This window comes from Trichechus manatus, unplaced genomic scaffold (genome assembly GCF_000243295.1).
Source record: "Trichechus manatus latirostris isolate Lorelei unplaced genomic scaffold, TriManLat1.0 scaffold00037, whole genome shotgun sequence".
Taxonomy (NCBI): Eukaryota; Metazoa; Chordata; class Mammalia; order Sirenia; family Trichechidae; genus Trichechus; species Trichechus manatus.
In genome coordinates this window covers 12,379,144-12,400,061 of record NW_004443973.1, presented here as the reverse complement: position 1 = coordinate 12,400,061, position 20,918 = coordinate 12,379,144, and the positions used below count along the sequence as shown (strand labels likewise).

The following is a 20,918-nucleotide window of genomic DNA, read 5'->3' as shown; positions in this document are numbered from 1 at the left end:
TTCCACCTCCCTAAAATCCCTCTCCCATCTGAGGTAGGCCCACCTCTGCGCACTCATTGTATGTTATGTGTAATTATTTATGGCACTGTTTTATAATTACCTCTTTTCTACTAGTGGCTTTCAAACTTTATTGAACCAGACCTAGGCAGCAAGAAATACATTTTTCATCACAATTCCAGTATACTGAAATTGAAATTTCACTGAGCAATACTTAACCTTACACATTCTGGTATTTACTATTCTGCACTATTCTTTTTTTCTAATTCTCATTTCAACATACTGAATTGATTTCATGACACACTAGTGGGTCATGACTTGTAGTTTAAAAAAATATTGCAATAGACTGTAAGCTCATAGATTCCAGAATGTAGTAGGAGCTCAATATAATCATTGAAGAACTATATGAAATAAAAATCTCCGTATCCCTAGCAATTAACACAGGGCCAGACACATGGAAGTGGTCAATAAAAATGTTTGATGAAAGAATAAATAAACACTTTGTGGGCAGACCATCTTCATGAGTCATCTTTTCCCCCCATTGCTTCTTTAAGAACAAGGGTTTCTTACAGGATATTAAACGAAAGCACAGATATGTAAATACAGAGACAGATGAAATTGATGAAGGGACTTTAAAAATTGTTGGAAGAGTATGATGAGATAGAGGGGCATTATTGTTGAAGAACAGGTGTTAGGTCTTCTAAAAAAGGCCTCATGTGAAGTCACTAAGGTGCAGAGTCTGGTCATCAGCTCTACAGATCAGAAATTATCTTGTAAATGGCACAAAGACAACCAAATTCACAAGAGGCTGATGAATAACCAATATGAGCTAAAATTTATTTAGTACTTACTCTCTGTCAGACACTATTCTAAGCACTTACGTGAATTATTCACTTGCCCTCAAAATAACCCTATGAAGTAAGGGTATCTCAAATTATTACTTCCATCTTAAAAATGAGGAAACTGAGATTGAGAGATTAAGCAACTTGCTCAAGCTTACACAGCTAATAAGAGGCAAGTAAAAAGGTAGTGTGTTAATTTGCTGGGGGTATCATAACAAAGTCCCATAAATTGGGTAGCTTATAAAAACAGATATTGCTTTAAAGTTCTGGAGGCTAGCAGTGTGAAATCAGGACGTTGGCCATGTTGCTTCCTTCTGAGGCTCTGAGGGAGAATAGGTTCCTTACATCTCTCCTAGCTTCTGATGACAAAGGCCAATCCTTGGCATTCCTTCTCTTGCAGCTCCATTCTGTCTGCGTCCTCACATGGCCAGCTTCCCTCTATGTGTCTCTCTCTAGCTCCTCTCCTCTTCTATAAGGATGCCACTCACACTGGAATAGGACCCACCCTGCTCCAGTATGCCCTCGTGTTAACTGATAACATCTTCAAAGGCCCTATTTGAAAACAAGTTCACATTCACAGGTACTGAGGGTTAGGACTTCAACATATTTTTGGGGGGTACACTATTCAATCCATAGCAGGTAGGAATAAAAAAAGTGAAAAAAAAATCTCGGAAAGTAATAAAGCAATAAACAAAGAAAGGTGGGAAAAGGTTACAAAATAGAAAACTAATCAAGGAGGCTCAATAATTGACTACTAGGAGTTCCAGAGGACATAGATATTTTAAATGGAGAAGAAATCATCAAATGAATAACATAAGAGAATTTTCCATATCCAAAAGATCAGTTTCTAGTTTGTAAGTGTCCCCTGAGTACTCAGAATAATGAATGAAAAAAGTTCCACACTAAGGTTCATCATGAAATTTAAGAACATTGGAGATTAAAAAAAAAAAAAAGGATCTCCCATAGACAGATGCACCCACCCATGAACCAACAGGGGAGGTGAGAATGGCCCCTCTCACTATCACACACCAAATAAGCCACTGAAGAAAATTTGTTTTCTTTCCCCACAACTTTGCACTCATAGATTTTGAGATTCTAGTGCTACGAGTCAGAATTGACTTGACAGCAACAGTTTTTTGGTAGTACCCAAGGGAGAAATGTTTCTATCATGGTTCAGATGAATTGGAAACTGAGACTGCCCCCTTAAACTGCAGAATTAAAGGCAGAAAAGGGCTACTATAGCAGTGTGGTGATTAATCCCAAACACTAAGGGGAAATTGAGTTGCTGCTATACAATGGGGACAAGGAGGACTATGACTGAAACCCAACTGAGACAACTCGATAAAAACAGTCGACCCAACAAAGAAGATCAAAGTGGACTCAGATTATTTGGCAATTAAGATTTGGGGCACTGCACTAAATAAAGAATCCCTCTCAGTCAAGGTGCTTAAAGAGGGCAATAAAAAACACAAACCCATTGCTGTCGAGTCAATTCTGACTCATAGCGACCCTGTAGGACAGAGTAGAACTGCCCCATAGGGTTACCAAGGAGCGGCTGGTGGATTTGAACTACTGATCTTTTGTTCAGCAGCCGTAGCTTACTATAGCTGTTAACCATTGCACCACCAGTGCTCCAAAGGAGGCAATAACAACAACAAAAAACCCAAATTCATTGCCGTTGAGTCGATTCCAACACATAGCAACCCTGTAGGACAGAGTAGAACTGCCCCATAGGGTTTCCAAGGAGCGCCTGGCGGATTAAAACTGCTGACCTGTAGGTTAACAGCCATAGCTCTTAACAACTAGGCCACCAGGGTTTCCAAAGAAGGCAACAGGGGTTGGAAAAAGGAAGTTACAATTATCACCTTGGGCCTCATGACCCACTACAAAAGTGGAGTTCAATAGCAGTCATGTTTTATGTTAATTATCCTCACTCCCCACCCCATCTCTAACTTGAATGAAGAGCATTGGCTTGGTTAACACTTTAAATTTCAGGTGCAAGCCTGACAGAATTGACATTATCCTGTGATGATAATATCACTGATAGGACTATGCGTGTCCCTTGCGTTATGGACACTAACTGATACACAAAGAATGATGCATAAATTTCTTCTAGCCCAAGTGACACCAGGAATATATTGGGACTTGAACTGCCTCTTTAGTCTTCTACCCAAAAGGCAGGCCTACTTACTAAAGAGACCACAGCAACAAGAAGCCAGAGTTTCCTTGGCATGGAATTGGTGCAGTGTGGCTCCTTTAGGCTCCCTGAGTAACTTAAGAATGCAAGCTATGTGAGAAACGCAGATGGCCAGTCAATGTCAGCTAGAGAAGCAGAGATGACCAAAACAGACAGTAGTTAACTAGAAAGATTTCTTTCTCCTCTATTCCTTCTTTTAGCCCCAATACCAGAAGAGTTAGCCTTGAAAGAGAAAAAGGAAGAAACGTCCTATAACCGATACAATCCCAACCCAAGCACTTGAGAGGGACAATGAATGAAAAAATTGACTATATTCCCTTCCCCACTTCAGGTTGTTGTGGCCAGCAATGGAGGAGGCTTTAAATAGAAGACCATAGTTTTAAACTGGGCCAGGATGGACTTTGAATATTTTTAAAGACCACAAAACTATGGAATCTGCCTGGGGGAAGGGTATTCAACATAGTGCAGTGGGAGTAGTGACTAGAGAAAAATAAAAGAAATAAAACATTTTATGCTTGTAGCCCAACCAAGTTTAGATTTCTTAGTAAGCTGGTCACATAAACTTAAGAGTAGTATATAGTTTATGATAAAATGTTGTGAATGAATCAGAACTTGAAATTATAATGCATGTGGCAAGTACAATTCTACAAGTACACTGAATATATTAAACAAAGCCTGGAACAGATAACTGAATTTTTCCTAAATCACAATTTTGCATAGGGTCAGCAACGACCATATATCTAACCAAACATACTATTATACTTTCCTTTTTATTATTTTTTTGTATTTATTTGTTTAAGATGCAAAATAAATTTAGCATGATTGCATTTCACAAACCCATGCTGGATGATAGGTACTCGGCTACCTCTGTGGATCTGTAAATTGTGGGGTTTTTTTTGGTTGTTGTTTTCTTTTTTAAAGCTTAATGCCATAGTATTTCAAAGAAGCAGACTAAACAGACTATGATCTCTCAGTTCCTCCCTTTTCCATTAGAAATTGAGTAGTAGTCTTGACTTTTTCTATTATCTGTAATCATTTCAGTTTGCAGGGAGTCCATTCATATAATTGTTAATAGCGCAGAGATTTCAAAGTACATGTCTTTGAACATTCTAGTGAAGATTCCTTTAGGCCCACCTGATGTGAAATCATCTACCCTAACCTATTCCATCTCTAACTCCAATTTCTATAGCATCATTGGTAATATTTGTATGGAGACTATAATTTATGAGGTCTCCCTCCCATACTGGAGTGTTTTAGGACACTGGAGCAGGGTTAGACTCTCCTGGTATTATCTGTGGTATACTGATCTTATACCTAAGAATGTCATACCCCCTTTATAAATATTACCCTTCTTAACTGTTAACTTCAAGAATGCCCAAGACTGCCAAGAGATAAAAAGTTTGTGTCTATTATATTTTTACATAGATTCTTTAAAAGTAGTTTTAGGTTTACAGAAAAATTGGGCAGAAAGTACAGTTTCCATATATCCCCCTTCCCCCTGCAGTTTCTCCTATTACTAACATCTTGCATTCCTGTGCTACATTTATTACATATGATGAATCAATACTGATATTAACTAAAGTCCATAGTTTACATTAGGGTTCACTCTTTGTGTTGTAGAGTTCTATGGGCTTTAACAAATGCACAACATCATATATCCACCATTACAGTATCATACAGTATAGATTCACTCCCCTAAAAATTCCCTGTGGTGTACCAATTCATCTTGGCTATTTTTTTTTTTTTTAAATCTCAACCCTATATGAACTCAATGGGAAATGTATATAAAATAGATCGCACCAAAATAAAGGAAAGCGAGGTTCACTAAAGAATAACCCTTTCAAATCACAGCTATTTTCGCATCTGTCACAATGATGATTTAGGTAAGTATTTACCTATATTTAATAAACAGAGAAGGTATTGTCATGTGCTAAATGTATGCCAAGGCAATTTTTATTTGTGCTTATGTATGTGATGAAATACAATTAAATCTTATAATAGTAAATAAAATTGTCATTTGGCATTTAAGTATATTATCTAATTTATTCCATTTAACAGAAAGCAAAGCAAAACCTAAGATAACTAAATCATACTGATACTACTTAAATGAGTAGAATACTCCATGTCTTCCTGCTGCAGTCCTTCTGTGTATTTTATTCAAAAGAACAATGTGAACAACAAAATCTGAGAATAAAAGAACTTCCAAGTCTACTTGAAAAGGAAAAAACAGCAAAAATCTTTATCAAATGAAAGAAACATACAATTTAGCTCAGCAAGGCTTCTACATATGCAAGGACAATGTAGATGTACAGCCACAAATTTTTTGAAAAGAAAATTTTTTCCTGGTCTTTGTGATTCTGGCTTAACAAAGCCTACATAAAACAAAATGTTACAATTATTCGTTAATATTTTAAAAGGCTTTATAAACCCCTTGAGATTTCTCTTACAACTTTTTTTAATGGAAGTTTTCACTTCTTGAATTACTAATTCTTAAATAAGAATATTAATTACTACATGCTTTTTTAAAGTTACATTCAGAGTTTTAGATAAGATTCCATAAAATACGGATATAACCTATTTCAGTAAATAGTTAATTTCATTTATATAGGAATTGTTGTTAAGGGCCAGACAAGGAGAGAAGGGGGATGTACAAACCTAAGAGAGTGAGCCTAAGAAGACAGGATACAGGCAAGCTGAAATACTAATGTATTGGTTGCAACAAGGGAACCCTGGTGGTACAATGGTTAAAGCGCAAGACTGGTAACCAAAAGGTCGGTGGTTCAAACCCAGCAGTGGTTCCTTGGGAGAAAGACGTAACAGTTTGCTTACATAAAGATTTACAGCTTTGGAAACCTTGTGGGTTGCTAAGTTAGAACTGACAGGATGGCAGTGGGTTTGGTTTGGCTATAACAGTTAATCTGACTAAAAATCCTCAGTAAACGTTAGTTAAGGAAATTTGTTCTCACTTCAAGTGAGAACTAAGGGATGAAGATGACATAGTCCCAGCCCTGGAGCAGTTATCAATAAGGGGTAAATAAGTTTAAGAGTGGAGAAGGTGATGATTCATAATTATCCCGTAGGAGGACAGATCAGAAAGTGAGGCAATCCTTCTGTGATAAGCCAATCTACCTTGGTAAGTGAACTCAGCAGGCCCCAGATACAGCAGGCCTCAACGAAGCCAACTGGAGTACAGTGAGAAAGGGGTATAAAAACCTCACTGGGGGTGAAATTTGGGACTGCTGCAGAGAACAGCATGGGCTTGTTCCTGTTTATTGTGGGAAACCCAGTGAGAAGAGCAGGAAGAATGTTATAGCCACTCAAGCAGGGACGGATTACCCAATAAGCAAGGTACGCACGGATTTACTTACTAATCTGTAGTGCACAATTTCACCTGTTTTCACCAAAAAAGGTGAAATTGTGCACTACAGATTAGTAAGTAAACACAATTAAGCCCTTGCTACCTTGCTCACTGTAAGCCCGTGCATAGCTTGCTTACTGGTTAATCTGCCCCTGATCCACTGTACCAATTACCTATTACCTCTCCTGGACTCCATAAACCTGTTGCTGTTGAGTTGATTCTGACTTGTAGCGACCCTACAGGAGCGGCTGGTGGATTTGAACTGCTGACCTTTTGGTTAGCAGCCAAACGCTTAACCACTGCACCACCAGGGTCCCCAATAGGGACTCTGGGTTTGGGGATGTAGTAGCTTACACTTAGTGATTGAATGTTTGGGCTTTAGTGATTGAGGGGTAGAGAAGGAGGATAAGCTCCTGATGGGGAATAGCAAGGCCATTTTAGAGATCCATAAGAAGGCTAGAAGTTAATTTCAGTTAAAATTCTCCAGAGAAACCCAGGGCTACTGGAGATCTAAGGAGCACTGGTGGTGCAGTGGTTAAGTGCTCAGCTGTTAACTGAAAAGTCGGCAGTTGGAACCTACCAGCCACTCTGCCAGAGAAAGTTCACTTCCGTAAAGATTACAGCCTTGTAATCCCTATGGAGCAGTTCTACTCTGTCCTAAAGGGTAGCTATAAGTTGGAATGGACTGGACAGCAATGGGTTTGGTTTTGGGTTTTTCTTCTGGAATACACAGATGAGCTACTGGGGCAGAAAATAATTAAAAGTTAACAATAGTAATATTTAATATATGAATTAACAATAGTAAAAAGCCATAACATATATATTTATAGGGAGATATGAACAAAAGTTTTTGTTCATATGTATATCAAATAAAAAAGTATGATGACTAGATTACTTGATCTCTAAAACTACTTCACTCTAAAATTCATGAGTTTATATTATTCATAGTACATCAGTTTCTCTTAAACTATATAAAAAAATAAAACTATGTCTTAGTAATATTAACTTCCTAATGTGCAATAAAATTTTACAAAAATATGAAAAAGCAAACCTTTTATTCTTTAAATGGATCCTAACCCTACTGATACACCCTTCTTATCTGATGAAGCCAGTCCTCTTTGTATTATATGGTGCCAACTGGCATGACCCTTTCTTCCTCTTTGCTCATTCAAGAGACTGGCAACGGGATTCTCTGAGAGCTCTGTGTTGACGAGCTTACTGACATTGAACTTAAAGTCTGGATCCTCCTAGCAAAATTTTAAGAAAAAATCCCTTTATTTTCTCTAATCTGCACAGTGATTTGAACCTGGTTGCTTTAGCTTGCTGGCCACTTTATACATTTCTTCAAAATTCTGATCTTTAAAAAAAATTAGAAAAACCACTATCATTAGCCTAAGTTTTATGTTATTGTATTTTATGATTCTTTTAAGGAACAGACTTATAAACTAAACACTAAACTAATAGCATTATGTAGCTGTTATAAAAACTTGTTACTTTGTGGGTCCAGATTGTGGGAAGTAAAGAATCTTGCTATATACAGTGATAGAGGTAAATAGGTTACAAAGGAATTGGCTAAAAACCAATCAGTTAAAATGACAGATTGACAAACAATATACCAGTTTAAAACGAATATTTCTAGTTGCTATTTTCACCACTTTTTAGTCTTATTTCTTTAATATCTAAGTAGCTTTAATTGTTTTCTTCATTCCCCTCCCCCCCACCCTGCAGCTCCTCTACATTAAAAAAGTGGGAAAAGACCAATTGATGCATCTTAGATGGCTGCTCTCAAGCTTTTAAGACCCCAAATGCCGCTCATCAAAGTGGGACGCATGTTCTATGACATTTTTATAAATATGTGTGAACTGTTCTAAAGCAAGAACAATTTAAAACTGTAACCTCAATTCTACAAGCAGACCATACTGAATGCTAGTTACACAATGTATCAATAGGTTCCATCATATTTCTTCCCTGTAACTAACCATATCTTCACAGGACTAATTATTTCAGGTTTGGGGCAGTTAAGGAATAAATTCCTCTCGATTTCTTACTTAAACCAAAAAAACCCACTGCCGTCGAGTCGATTCCAACTCACAGGGACCTTTAGGACAGAGCAGAACTGCCCCATAGGATTTCCAAGGCTGTAATCTTTAGGGAAGCAGACTGTTGGAATCGACTCGACGGCAGTGGGTTTTTTTTTTTTTTTGGTGGTAAATAGTGACTTATCCTCTGGAAGAAGCAGTTTCAACAGTTGCTAAATATTAATAAACACTATAGCCAAAATAAGGTAGTATCATGTGATGTGGTTCAGGTCACTAGGGCTTGAGACATACAGAATGGAATCAGGCCACTTGAGGTTCTACTAGGTAGTGACTTTGGTGTACTAAATGGTTGCTAGAACCTCAACAGTAAAAGCAGAGTGCCTAAATATCACACCGTATACTGTTAAAATATACAAATTTATATTAGAAATACAATAAACCAAAAAAAAAGCTCGTTGCCATCGAGTGAATTCCAACTCATATATAAAATACTATATTGCATATAAAATATACAATATAAAATATTAAAATATGGACTGCCAGAAGAAGGAACAAATCTGTCTCGTAAGAAGTACAGTCAGAAAGCTCCTTAGAAGTGAAGATGGTGAGACTTCATCTCACTTACTTTGGACATGTTATCAAGAGGGACCAGTCCCAGGAGGACATCACGCTTGGTAGAGGGTCAGCAAAAAAGAGGAAGACCTTTAATGAGATGGACTGACACAGTGGCTGCAACAATGGGCTCAACAATTGTGAGGATGCCGCAGGACCTGGCAGCGTTTCATTTTGTTGTACGTAGGGTCGCTTGGAGTCAGAACTGATACAATGGCACCTAACAACAACAAATATTGTTAAAAACATGAGAGAAAAGGAAACAGTGTTTAAAAATATTTACGGCAGAAGTAGAAACAAGGAAAATAAAACTGAAAATTTCTCCCTCAACTGCAAGTAAGTCTCCAAAATTTACGTAGGTAAAACTAGGACTCAAGCATTTAATCTACTATCCAGGCCAAGGGGAAAGCTTTTCAACAAGTCCCCAAAACATGCCTGTGAGAAAAGAGAAAATGGCCATAGAGTGTATTAGTCAAATTATCCTAGAAGAAATTCTTCTCGGGCCAGCAAGGCTGCATACATTGAAGGTTCCAAATGCGGCCTCCTCCTCCTGTTCCCAACACATTGCCGTCCAGTCGATGCCGACTCATAGCGACCCTATAGGACAGAGTAGAACTGCCCCATAGAGTTCCCAAACTGTAATCCTTACAGATGCGGAATGTCACATCTTTCTCCCCCCAGAGCGCCTGATGGATTAACCGCTGACCTTCTAGTTAGCCGCTGAATGTTTAACCACTGTGCCATGGTTAGCAGCCTAGAGCTTAACCACTGCGCCACCAGGGCTTCTCCTGCTCCGGCCTGCAGAACGAGGAGGTCCACAGCACTTGCAGTTGCTAGGCAACGGACCGAGCATTCCCAACTGTGGTAGCTAGCCTCTTGAAGCACTTCCGCTAACACGCGCCTTGATCGTTCTTCTCCCACTGGTTAGCGTCACGCCGAGGGTGGGCGGGGGAAATGCGATAGATAGTGCGCTCACTTCCGGCCAGGGAGCGCGCGGGTTGATTTGTCCTTCCTCAGCCGCGGGTCCTCGCAGCTCGGAAATGGCGGGTAAGTTCCCGGGAAAAGTTTACCAAGGGGAGGGGCGGGCGGGGCTGGGAAAGGACGCTGAGACAGTAGTGGCAGTGCCCGCCTGGAACTTTCGCGCTCTAGCCTTAGTTCCAGAAGGCCTTCTTTGGCCAGAAAGCGCAGAACTTTCAGCCCAGCACCCTGTTGGCCGCATTCTGCGCCCCCACCCCCACCCGCTCGGGATTCTGCGCCTTCAGAGAGGAATCCAGCCTCCTGCGGAAGGCTGAAGAACACGGGAGAAAGCGTCACAGTCTGAGCTCGAAAGGTGCCGGGTGTTCTCCAGACCTTGCCTCTTTTGGGGCCTCTTTCTCTTCCCGTTCTTTTTGCCCCACTGCCTCAGCTATACCACAACTAGTTCTGTTCCCGCCAGCTGATTTAGTGCTCAGGTCCTTCGCTGCCGGTCTCCCTCCAATTTCCACTACAGTCAACTGCTGAGCTAGCGCATTACTGTCTTGACCTGCACCAGGGCTCTCACCTGAATCTTGACGGACTTCGTAATGGTTTCCATAATCTCTCACACTTCAGTATTCCTAGTATCGTATTTAGCTTTCCTTTGGAAGAGAGTTTGTTCCCGCCCTCTAACTTCATCCTAACTTTTCTTTTAGTCTGTAATTCTGTTGTGTTCATTCTACTCTGCGCTGTCCTTTACTGAGTCGCTTCAGTTTGCAGCATTTAAAATTGTTATGACTTTGTAAGTGTATTAAGGCTGTTTTGGTGGGAGAATATCCTTTTTTCCAATTATATATCTTCTGAAGTGATGGGTAGTTCGGGTGTTTCTTCATCTTTTCTCACTGCCTTCATATTAGTCTTACTGTACGTTAAACATTCCATTTTTATGAATGTGCTTGATAGACAAGTCATAGCTTGAGCTTTACAGATGTTTAAGGAAGGACTCTTCTGCCAGATAGAGACTGTGATTTTAGGGTACACAGGTACCATAAAAGAGTGGGACACATGTACCGTAGAGAGTACATATTTTAAGAATTACACCTAAATTCGAATCTCAGTTCCGTTATTTAGTAGTTGGATGTTCTTAAGCAAGTTACTAAATCTCTTACAAACCTCTAAGTTTTTAAATCGGAAACGGGACTGATACAGGTAGTACTTGCATGTTTTATAGAATTGTAGAAATTAAGCTAATGTATGATTTCACACGTTAAATTTAGTTGCTTAGGCTATTCATAAATTTCTTGAGATGAGTTCTTCTACCTCCTATCTGTTTTATAGATGAGGATCAGAAGGTTAAGTAATGTGCTATAGTTCACAGAGCTAGTAAGTAAATGATTAAGCCAGGATTTAAATCCAGGAATTCTGACTTCAAACCGTTACTCTATACTTTCTCAGGTCTTTCCTGTTTTCTGTGTGTGTGTGTTTTAACCACCTTTTGAAGTTTATGGCATGTAATTGTACCCCTTTTTTCCTGCTGCTTGTTTTTTTTTTTTGCTGAATTTTTATTTTCATTTTGTCAGGAAATTGTCGTCACATTTACCTGGAAGTTTCTGTTGATAATGATGTCTTCTGGTGTTAATTGTTGTATGTAGTATGATTTTTATGCATGTGTGGTAGGACAAAAATTAATACAGTGAAAAGAATTTTCCTTGCTACCCCACCCCTATTTCCTGTAATTCGTCCGGAGGTAATCTATGCATTATCTGTTGATGGTTTTTTAATAATCGATCTAAAGCATTCTAGGTAGAAATTTTCTAGTAGCAGAAACGAAATGCTACTGAAATTATTAAAGGACTTTCTCACTTTGCTTCTTATACCTAAGTGGTAGCAGTGGTATCCTTTAACATTATATTTCTTTAAGAAAGAAATATGTTTTATTTATACCTGGGTATAAATCCTGGCAGGTAATTGGTATTAATATTAAGTGTTCAGAAATGTCAGTAGTCTGTCATATTAATTTTTAGGCTTACTGATTTATGTAAAGCAGGCCTAGTTTGTAAGCCACTATCTCAAAAGTGATTTTTTTTGTTTTGTAATGAGGCAGTGATAACTCGATACATTAATTTAGGAGTATATGGAGAATGGCCTGTACTTTTATGACCTATTAGCGTATTTTAAATTTTACCTTTATCCCACTTCTAAAAGTAATCCTATTTGTGGGTTTAACTATTTAAACCAAACCTTTTAAAAACCTTTTCTTTTAGGATTTGGTGCTATGGAGAAATTTTTGGTTGAATATAAGAGTGCAGTGGAGAAGAAACTGGCAGAGTACAAATGTAACACCAACACAGCAATTGAACTAAAATTAGGTATGTACTGTGTGTATGTATATAATCTTTTTTTTTTAATTTGAAGTAGGATTTTATGTAACAGCAGTTTATATAAACGTATAGTTCTGCACTTATTGAACACATTCAGATTTTATTCAGTCTTGCTTTACGTCATGGAGTAGGTAGATGTTTGAGAGGTGGCAGTTTCACCTATAGGAAATATGTGGAAAAAGTGACAGGTATATGTGGTCTCAGCCTCTTATAAATATTTGCCTTGATTCAGTTATGCTTATAAGAAATAAAAAGTGTTGATGAGGATATGCAAAACTGGAACATTCATACATTACCGATGGGAATGTGAAATGATCAGCTACTTTGGAAAACAATTCGGCAGTTTCTTAAAATGTTAAACATAATTTTCCACATGACCCAGCAAGTCTACTTCTAGGTATCTACCCAAGAGAAATGAAAACATATCTACACAACAATTGGTAGATGAATGTTCATAGCAGTATTATTTATAGTAGGTGAAAAATGGAAACAACCCAGATATCCATCAGTTGATGAGTGGGTAAACAAAATGTGGCCTACCCATATGATGGAATATAATTTGACGTTAAGAAGGAATGAAGTACTGATACATGCTACAACATGGATGAACCTCAAAGACGTTACACTAAATGAAAGAAGCCAGACACAGAAGACCACATATTGTATAATTCCATTTTGATGAAAAGTTCAGAAAAGGCAATCTATGGAGACAGAAAATAGATTATAGTTACCTGGGGCTAGACGTGGAAATGGAAAGTGAGTGCACATGGGCAGGAAGTTTCTTTTTGGGGTGATGGAAATGTTTTAAAATTAAATTGTGGCAATAGTTGCAAAACTGTAGATTTACCAAAAAATCATTGAATTGTATACTTAACTGAATTTTATCATGTGTAAATTATACCTCAGTAAAGCTGTTTAAAAAAATAATACATGGTCATGAATTCTGGCTCCATCATTTTCCATGCCTCAGTTTTCTCATCTGTAAAATAGAGTTGATAGTACTTCATAGTAGTGGTCAAGATTAAATATGATGTTACATACAAGGAAAGTAATTAAACGAATTGAACATACAGAAAATACTCAATAAGTGTTAGCTTCTGTTATTGAAAACAACGCAAATATAACAAAAATACAAAGAACGTGACAGTCCCCTGAACCCTTACTACAAGGATGATACTAATCAAGATTCTTTTTCTTGTTCATACATTAGGTTGTTTTTCTAAAACCAGGATCCTATTGTACACGATGTATTGTTAATTGTTTTGCTTAACCATGTCTTAAATATCGTTCCCTGTACCTACATGTAGATCTACCTCATTTTTTAAAATTAGGTAATACAGTATGACTATATCACTCTTCACCAGTTAATAGACATTTAGGTTTCTAATTTTGGTCATTATAAGTAATTCTGCTAAGAATGTTCTTGTACAAGTCTTTTTGTGAACATAGGATTTTATTTTGGATAAATTTCTAGAAGTAGATTTGCTGAGTCATAGTGTAATTGTATATTAAGCTTTATGGGATGCTGCCAAACTGATTTCCAAAGTACTTTTATACTCCACCAGCAATGCATTACAATTCTGGTTGCTCTACATCCTCACCAACATTTGTTGTCTGTTTTTACAATTCCAGGCATTATAGTGGGTATGTAGTGGTATCTCACTGTGGTTTTAATTTGCTTTTCTCTGATGGCTTCTGCTGTTAAGCATTTTTTTTTTCGTGTGCGCATTGGCCATTTGTATATCTTTTGTGAACTTTCTATTCAGATCTTTTGTCCTTTTTTAATTGGGTTATTTGTCTTTTTGTTAATAAGTTGAAGATGTTCTTTGTGCCAGATAAATGTTTTGTACATATTTCCTCTCATGTTTGTCTATTCATATTCTAATCAATATCTTATAAACAGAAGTTTTTTATTTTGAGGAAGTCTGGTTTATTAATTTTTTTCATTTATGTTAATGCTTTCTAATTCTTACCTAAACTCTTTGCCTACCCCAAGGGTGTGAAGATCTGTGTTTTCTTCTGGAAGCTTTGTAGTTTTAGCTTCTTACAATTAGGTTTATGATCCACCTCAAATTATGTTTATGGTATGAGGAAGGAGATGAAGTCCCCCCCATATCCATTCCAAACGGCTAGGTTCTTGTACACGATGGATATGGATAGCTATTTGTTCCAGTACCTTTTGTGTTAATGCTTTGGTGCCTCTGACAAAAATAAATTGACTTTATAAGTGTGGATCTATTTCTAGACTCTAATCTCTTCCATTGAATTACTTGTCTATCCTTCTGCCAATATCATACTGTCTTGGTTATTAAAGCTTTATAGTGAGTCTTGAAACCGGGTAGGATGAGTCTCCCACCTTTGTTCTTTTTTCAAGATTGTTTTGACTATTCTTGACCTTGTCATTTCTGTATACATTCTTGAATCAGGTTTCCAGATTCTATTAAAAAAACTCTGGAATTTTCATTTGTATTACATTGAATCTATAAATGAATGTCAGGAGAATTGTTATTTTAATGACATTGAGTCTTCAATCCATGAACGTGGCATATCTTTGCATTTATTTAGGTCTTCCAGAAGTGTTTTAAGTTTTCAGTCTTGTATGTATTTTGTTAAATTTGTCTCTAAATATATCTAAGTATTTTGTTTTCTGATGCTGTTGAAAATGGTATGGTTTTTAAATTTCCTTTTCCAGTTGTTTCTAATGTGTGTGTGTCTGTGTGTGCATAGTTGCACAATTTGTATAATTGTCTTGGATCCTACAACCTTGCTAAATTCACTTATTCTAGTTTTTTTTAATATAGATTCCTTAGGGTTTCCTACACACACGATCATTTTGCCTATTATTGAAGACATTTTCAGTTCTTCCTTTCCAGTCTATGCCTTGTGTTTCATTTTCTTGCCTTATTGTCCTGGTTACAACCTCTAGGATAATGTTGAATGGAAGTGGTGGGAGCAGACATCCTTGTTTTATTCCCCATCTAAATAGGAACATGTTGAACCTTTTACCACTAAGTATGATATCAGTTGTAGGTTTTTCACGTGTGCCCTTTATTAAGTTGAGAAAGTTTCCTTCTATTCCTAACTTGGTAAGAGTTTTTTGTCATGAATGAATATTACATTTTGACTAATGATTTTCTTCATCTATTGAGATGGTCGTATGATTTTTGTTTTTTAATTCTCTTAATGTAGTGAGTTACATTGATAGGTTTTTTATACATACATATGTATATACACACATATATAAACCTTGTATACCCATATATTGTCCCTTTTCTGCTTTGCTGAATTTGATTTGATAATATTAAGTTAAAGATATTTGCAAGTATGTACGTGAGAGATAGTGGTTTTTTTTCCTTGTTCTTGTTGGATTTTGGTATCTGGGTTTTGCTGGTCTCATAAAATGAGATGGGAAGTGTTTCTTCTTTATTTTCTGAATTTGTGAAAGATTGGATTTATTCTTTCTTTAAATATTTGATAAAATTCACCAATGAAGCTTTATGTGCCTGGCATTTTCTTTGTTGGAAGGTTTTTAACTACAACTGTAGTGAATAGATAAGAGTTCTATTCTGATTTTCTGTTTCTTATGTCAGTTTTGGTAATTTTTCTCTTAGGGAATTTATCACTTCATGTAACTTTCTTGGCAGAAAGTTGTTCAGTCTCTTTTTAATCACTGTAGAGTCAGTAGTACCTTCTTGTGGATATTGGTAATTTGCATTTTTTTCTCTTTTCCATGATAAGTCCGGCTATGAGTTTATCAGTCTTATCAATCTTTTCAGTAATTTCTTTTCTCTATTTTCTATTTCCCATGCTTAAGCTTTATAATTTTCTTTATTCTTCTTATTTTGGGTTTAATTTGCTCTTCTTTATGTCTCTTCTTAATGTAGAGGGTAATATCATTGATTTTAGACATTTCTAATACTAGCATAAAGTTATAAATTTACTTCTAAATACTGATTTTGTTACATCCCACTAATTCTGATATGTTATTTTTATCATTCAATTCAAAATATTTTCTAATTTCTCTTGTGATTTCTTCCTTGGCCCATGAGTTATACAGAAAAGTGTTAATTAATTTTCAAAGTATTTGGGGCTTTTCTAGCTATGTTGTACTAATTTCTGATTTAATTCCATCGAGGTCAGAAAACATACTTACGATTTCAGTCCTTTGAAGTTTATCGAGACTTGCTTTACAGCCCAGCATATGGTCTGTTTTGGTAAATGTGCCAGGTACACTGGGGAAAAAATTTGTATTATACAGTTTTTTGTATAGTATTCTATAAATGTCAGTTGGCTTAATAGTTTTGTTCAAGTTTTCAATATTTTTACTGATTATCTCCTTCTATCAATTAGAACAGTTGAGAAAGGACTGTTGAAATCTCCAGCTAATTATGGATTTGTTTCTATGTCTTCAGCTGTCAGTTTTTGCTTCATGTATTTTGAAGCTCTGATATTATGTGTGTGCAAGTTTATTAGACTTGTGTCTTCTTGATGAGTTGACCCTTTAATCGTTATGAAACATTCCCTCTTCTGATAATATTCCTTATCTTGAAGTCTACTTTGTCAGATATTAATATGGCAGTGAAAAAAACCTGTTGGCATCAAGTCAATTCCGACTCATAGTGACCCTATAGGACACAGTAGAACTGCCCCATAGAGTTTCCAAGGAGCACCTGGTAGATTTGAACTGCCGGCCTTTTGGTTAGCAGCCATAGCACTTAACCACTAGGCCATCAGGGTTTCCAATATGGCAATGAGAGTTTTTTAAACATGGGAGAAATAACAGCATGTTTATATACTAATGTCGGGGATCTATCAGAGAAGGGGAAAAGTGGTGCAGGAGAGAAAGGGGAGTATTGGTGAAGTGACATCCTTGAGAATATGAGCAAGAAAAAGATCTCATTCACCAGTAGAGGAATTAGCTTTAGCTAGGAGCATGGAGAATTTCTCAACCATAACAAGAGGAAAGGAGAGAATATGGAAATAGCTGCAATGAGTTAGGTGTAGAGGTAGCAGTCTGAACAGGTTGTCTTCTGAACACTTCTGTTTCCTAAATGAACAGTCAGTAAGGTCATCAAGGGAGAATTTGAGTGTAGAAGAAAGGTGTTGGCGGTTTGAGGAAATGGTCATGTAAGCGAGTGGGAGGAGGGAATGGACTTGAAAAAATATGGTATAATTGCCAAGCAGCACAAAGAGACCACTTGAAGATAATGATGAATGTAAAGTGAGGTTGGCCACATCCAGATGCAAGGGTGTAGCATGGAGGGGCCATATAGCGGATTTAACTAGCGTTTTACCAGACTGATACGACAAAGACTGGGGCAAAGGAGTTGAGGATGTTTATGAGGGAATAGTAATATTGACAGACCATGAAATTCTGTGCTGGAAAGGGAGGAAAATGAGGGTATAAAAGAGGAGAGGGAAGTGAAATGGTGACAGAATCAATACATGGTAAGTTCCTGCGGGGGGGTTGGGTTGAATTGTTGGAACTGGGTTAACAGAGTAAGCTAGGACTGTAAAAGTTTACAGTGTTTGAAATTGAGATTAAGGGGGTATAGTTATTGATAATAAAGGATAGGGTATGTCATGGGAATAAGTAGCTAAGATACAGTGAAGACAAGATCCTTAAAAGGAGGAATCAAGGAACTGAGAGGGGCTCGATTAGAAGATTAATTTTCATGAATTTTGAAGTCACCAAGAATTAAGTCTAATGTAATGTTAGAAACAGTGACAGTGAACCAGGAGCTAAATTCTTCAAGGAATGATGAAGAGATATCTAGCATGAGCTTCCGAGCTGGATATTCTTGAGGTATATGTATAGAGAGATTAGTGTGAAAGAGTTGTCCTGGCAGTGTAAAGGTATGGAGAAAGAGAAAAGCAGCCACTACTTGAGACAGCTGTAAGAAAAGCAGTGTCCTGGAGGAGAGCACTGTTGTTAATGAACTGTTGGAGCCAGAAGGCATAGGGGAACATTCAAGAAGAAGTTGGAGATATGGAGAATTTTGCTGATAATTGACTTGGAAATATCACAGTGGTTACAGGGAGATGCAGAGGAGTGGGAGATGGCATCAAATTAATGGTTTTACACTGTTATGTAGGGTGAGAATCCAGGTGATAAGGGATAACCTAGGAACTTGAGTGAAGTTTGAATAAACAGTATGATGAGATTAATTATGATGGTCTTAAGTATTTTGTTTTATAATTTATTTTTGTTGTTGTTGAGAATATTCACAGCAGAACATACACCAATTCAACAATATCTGCATGTACAGTTCAGTGGCATTGATTACACTCTTCAAGTTGTGCAGCCATTCTCACTCTCCTTTTCTGAGTTGTTCCTCCTCCATGAACACAAACTCACTGCCCTTTAAACTTACTTTCTTAACCTTCCTAGTTGGTGTTGTCGATTTGATCCCATATAGATAGACCTTAAAAGAGCACAATGCTCAAGGCAGACATTCTTTACTAGTTAAGTTTGGTTTTAAGAAGACTTCAGGGGATAGTTTAGGTTAAAGGCTTAAAGATTAGAACAGTAGTTTCAGGGTCTCAAAATTATTTTGTAATGTTGAGAACTCTAATGTTGCAGGTTGGTGGTGCATGCCGATGGGAGTCTTGCCAGGAGCACACTGGGGCCCTTTCATTTTGCTTAATGTTTTCAAGGTCCACATCCGTGCTGTAACATGTATCAGTACTTCGTACCTTTTTGTGGCTGAATAATGTTCCATTTTATGGATATACTATGTTTTGTTTATACATTCATTAGTTAACAGACGTTTGAGTTGTTGCCACTTTTTGGGCTACCGTAAATAATGCTGCTACGAACATATACAAGTTTTTGTGTGAACACTGAGTATACTTTTAAGAAACAGTCACACACAAAACAGTATGTTATTTACAATATTATTAGTTGTCAATTGAACATTTACTGTGTGCCGGACAACATGCTATGGATTTTATAAAGATTATTGCAGTTAATCCTTAGAAAAGTCATTAAAGGTAGGCACCATTGTTACCTCTCCTTATAGATGAAAAATGCAAAAAAAGATTATTGGTAAACCGTGGCTTTAAGACTGAATCAGTCTAATATATACACACCTACATTCAAATATGCACAAAGTGAGAACTCTCTCCTGGATATCACAAACATTAAATTTTTTTTTTAAAGATTATAATTTATTTTTTCCAAATAATTTTTTTTATTGTTGTAGTTTAAGTGAAAGTTTATAATTCAAGTTAGTCTCTCATACAAAAATTTATACATGCATTGTTATGTGACCCTAATAGCTCTCCTTATGCTGTGACGGCACGTTCTTCCTTTCCACCCGATTTCCCGTGTCCATTCAACCAGCTCCTAACCCTCTCTGCCTTCCCATCTCACCTCCAGACAGAAGCTGCCCATTTAGTCTCGTGTATCTCCTTGAGCTAAGAAGCACATTCTTCATGAGTATCCTTTTATGTCCCATGGTCCAGTCCAATCTTTGTCTGAAGAGTTGGCCTCGGAAATTGTTTCAGTTCTGGATTGACAAAGAGTCCGGAGGCCATGCTTTCTGGGGTCCCTCCAGTCTCAGTCAGACCATTAAGTCTGGTCTTTTTACTAGAATCTGAGTTCTGCACCCCGCCCTTCCCCTGCTTCATCAAGCACTCTCTGTTGTGTTCCCTGTCAGTGTGGTCACTGGTGGTAGCCAGGCACCATCCAGTTCTGGTCTCAGGCTGATGAAGTCTCTGGTCTATGTGACCCTTTCTGTCTCCTGGGCTAATATTTTCCTTATGTCTTTGGTGTTCTTCGTTCTCCTTTACTCCAGATGGTTGGGACCAATGGATGCATCTTAGATGGCCACTTGCTAGCTTTTAAGACCCCAGACGCCACCCACCAAAGTAGGATGTAGAATATTTTCTTAATAAACTTTGTTATGCCAGTTGACCTAGATGTCCCCTGAAAGCATGGTCCTCAGACTCCCACCCCTGCTACTCTGTCCCTCGAAGTGTTTGATTGTATTCAGGAAACTTCTTAGCTTTGGTTGAGTCCAGTTGTGCTGACTTCCTTTGTAGTGTGTGTTCTTTATGTCCTTAACATCAGTTGTTGGTTTCTTTAGGTCTAGAATTTTTGCCTTAACCACACTTTTTTGAGGAGATAACTTTCATTCTAATCTCTCTCAAATACCGCCCTTGATTATCTTCTGATCCCAGGAGCTTTTTGGCAGCTTCTTTAGAAATCTGCCCAGTTAGGTTGAAGGTTGGACAATAAGTGAGTTTCACATAATATAGTGACTAATATAAAAAATTACAGTCATTGGATATTAAGAGAATCCTTTATAAAATACATCGCATTGGTTTTAAAGTGTTTCTGTTGGATTCTTGAATTTATAGTCTCAAATTCATCAAATCCAAACATTAAATATTTAATCTAATTAAACTACATTTGCCTTAAGCTATTTAAGTTTTACTTCATTTCAACTAAGACTCATTTCTTTTTTTTATTTTTTTTATTGTACTTCAGGTGAAGGCTTACAGAACAAATAGTTTCTCATGAAACAGTAGTAC

At 37.3% G+C, this 20,918-nt stretch overlaps 1 protein-coding gene across 1 annotated transcript in view; it reads left to right on the top strand.

The window, feature by feature from the left end:
* Positions 1-10,017: 10,017 nt before the first annotated feature.
* Positions 10,018-20,918, top strand: part of HAT1 (histone acetyltransferase 1) — a 48,540-nt gene continuing 37,639 nt past the window's right edge. Inside the window, exons 1-2 of the mRNA XM_004375512.3 lie at positions 10,018-10,092; positions 12,264-12,368. Coding sequence (XP_004375569.1) covers positions 10,086-10,092; positions 12,264-12,368 — 112 coding nt within the window. The 5' untranslated portion in view covers positions 10,018-10,085. The remainder of the gene's footprint in view (positions 10,093-12,263; positions 12,369-20,918) is intronic.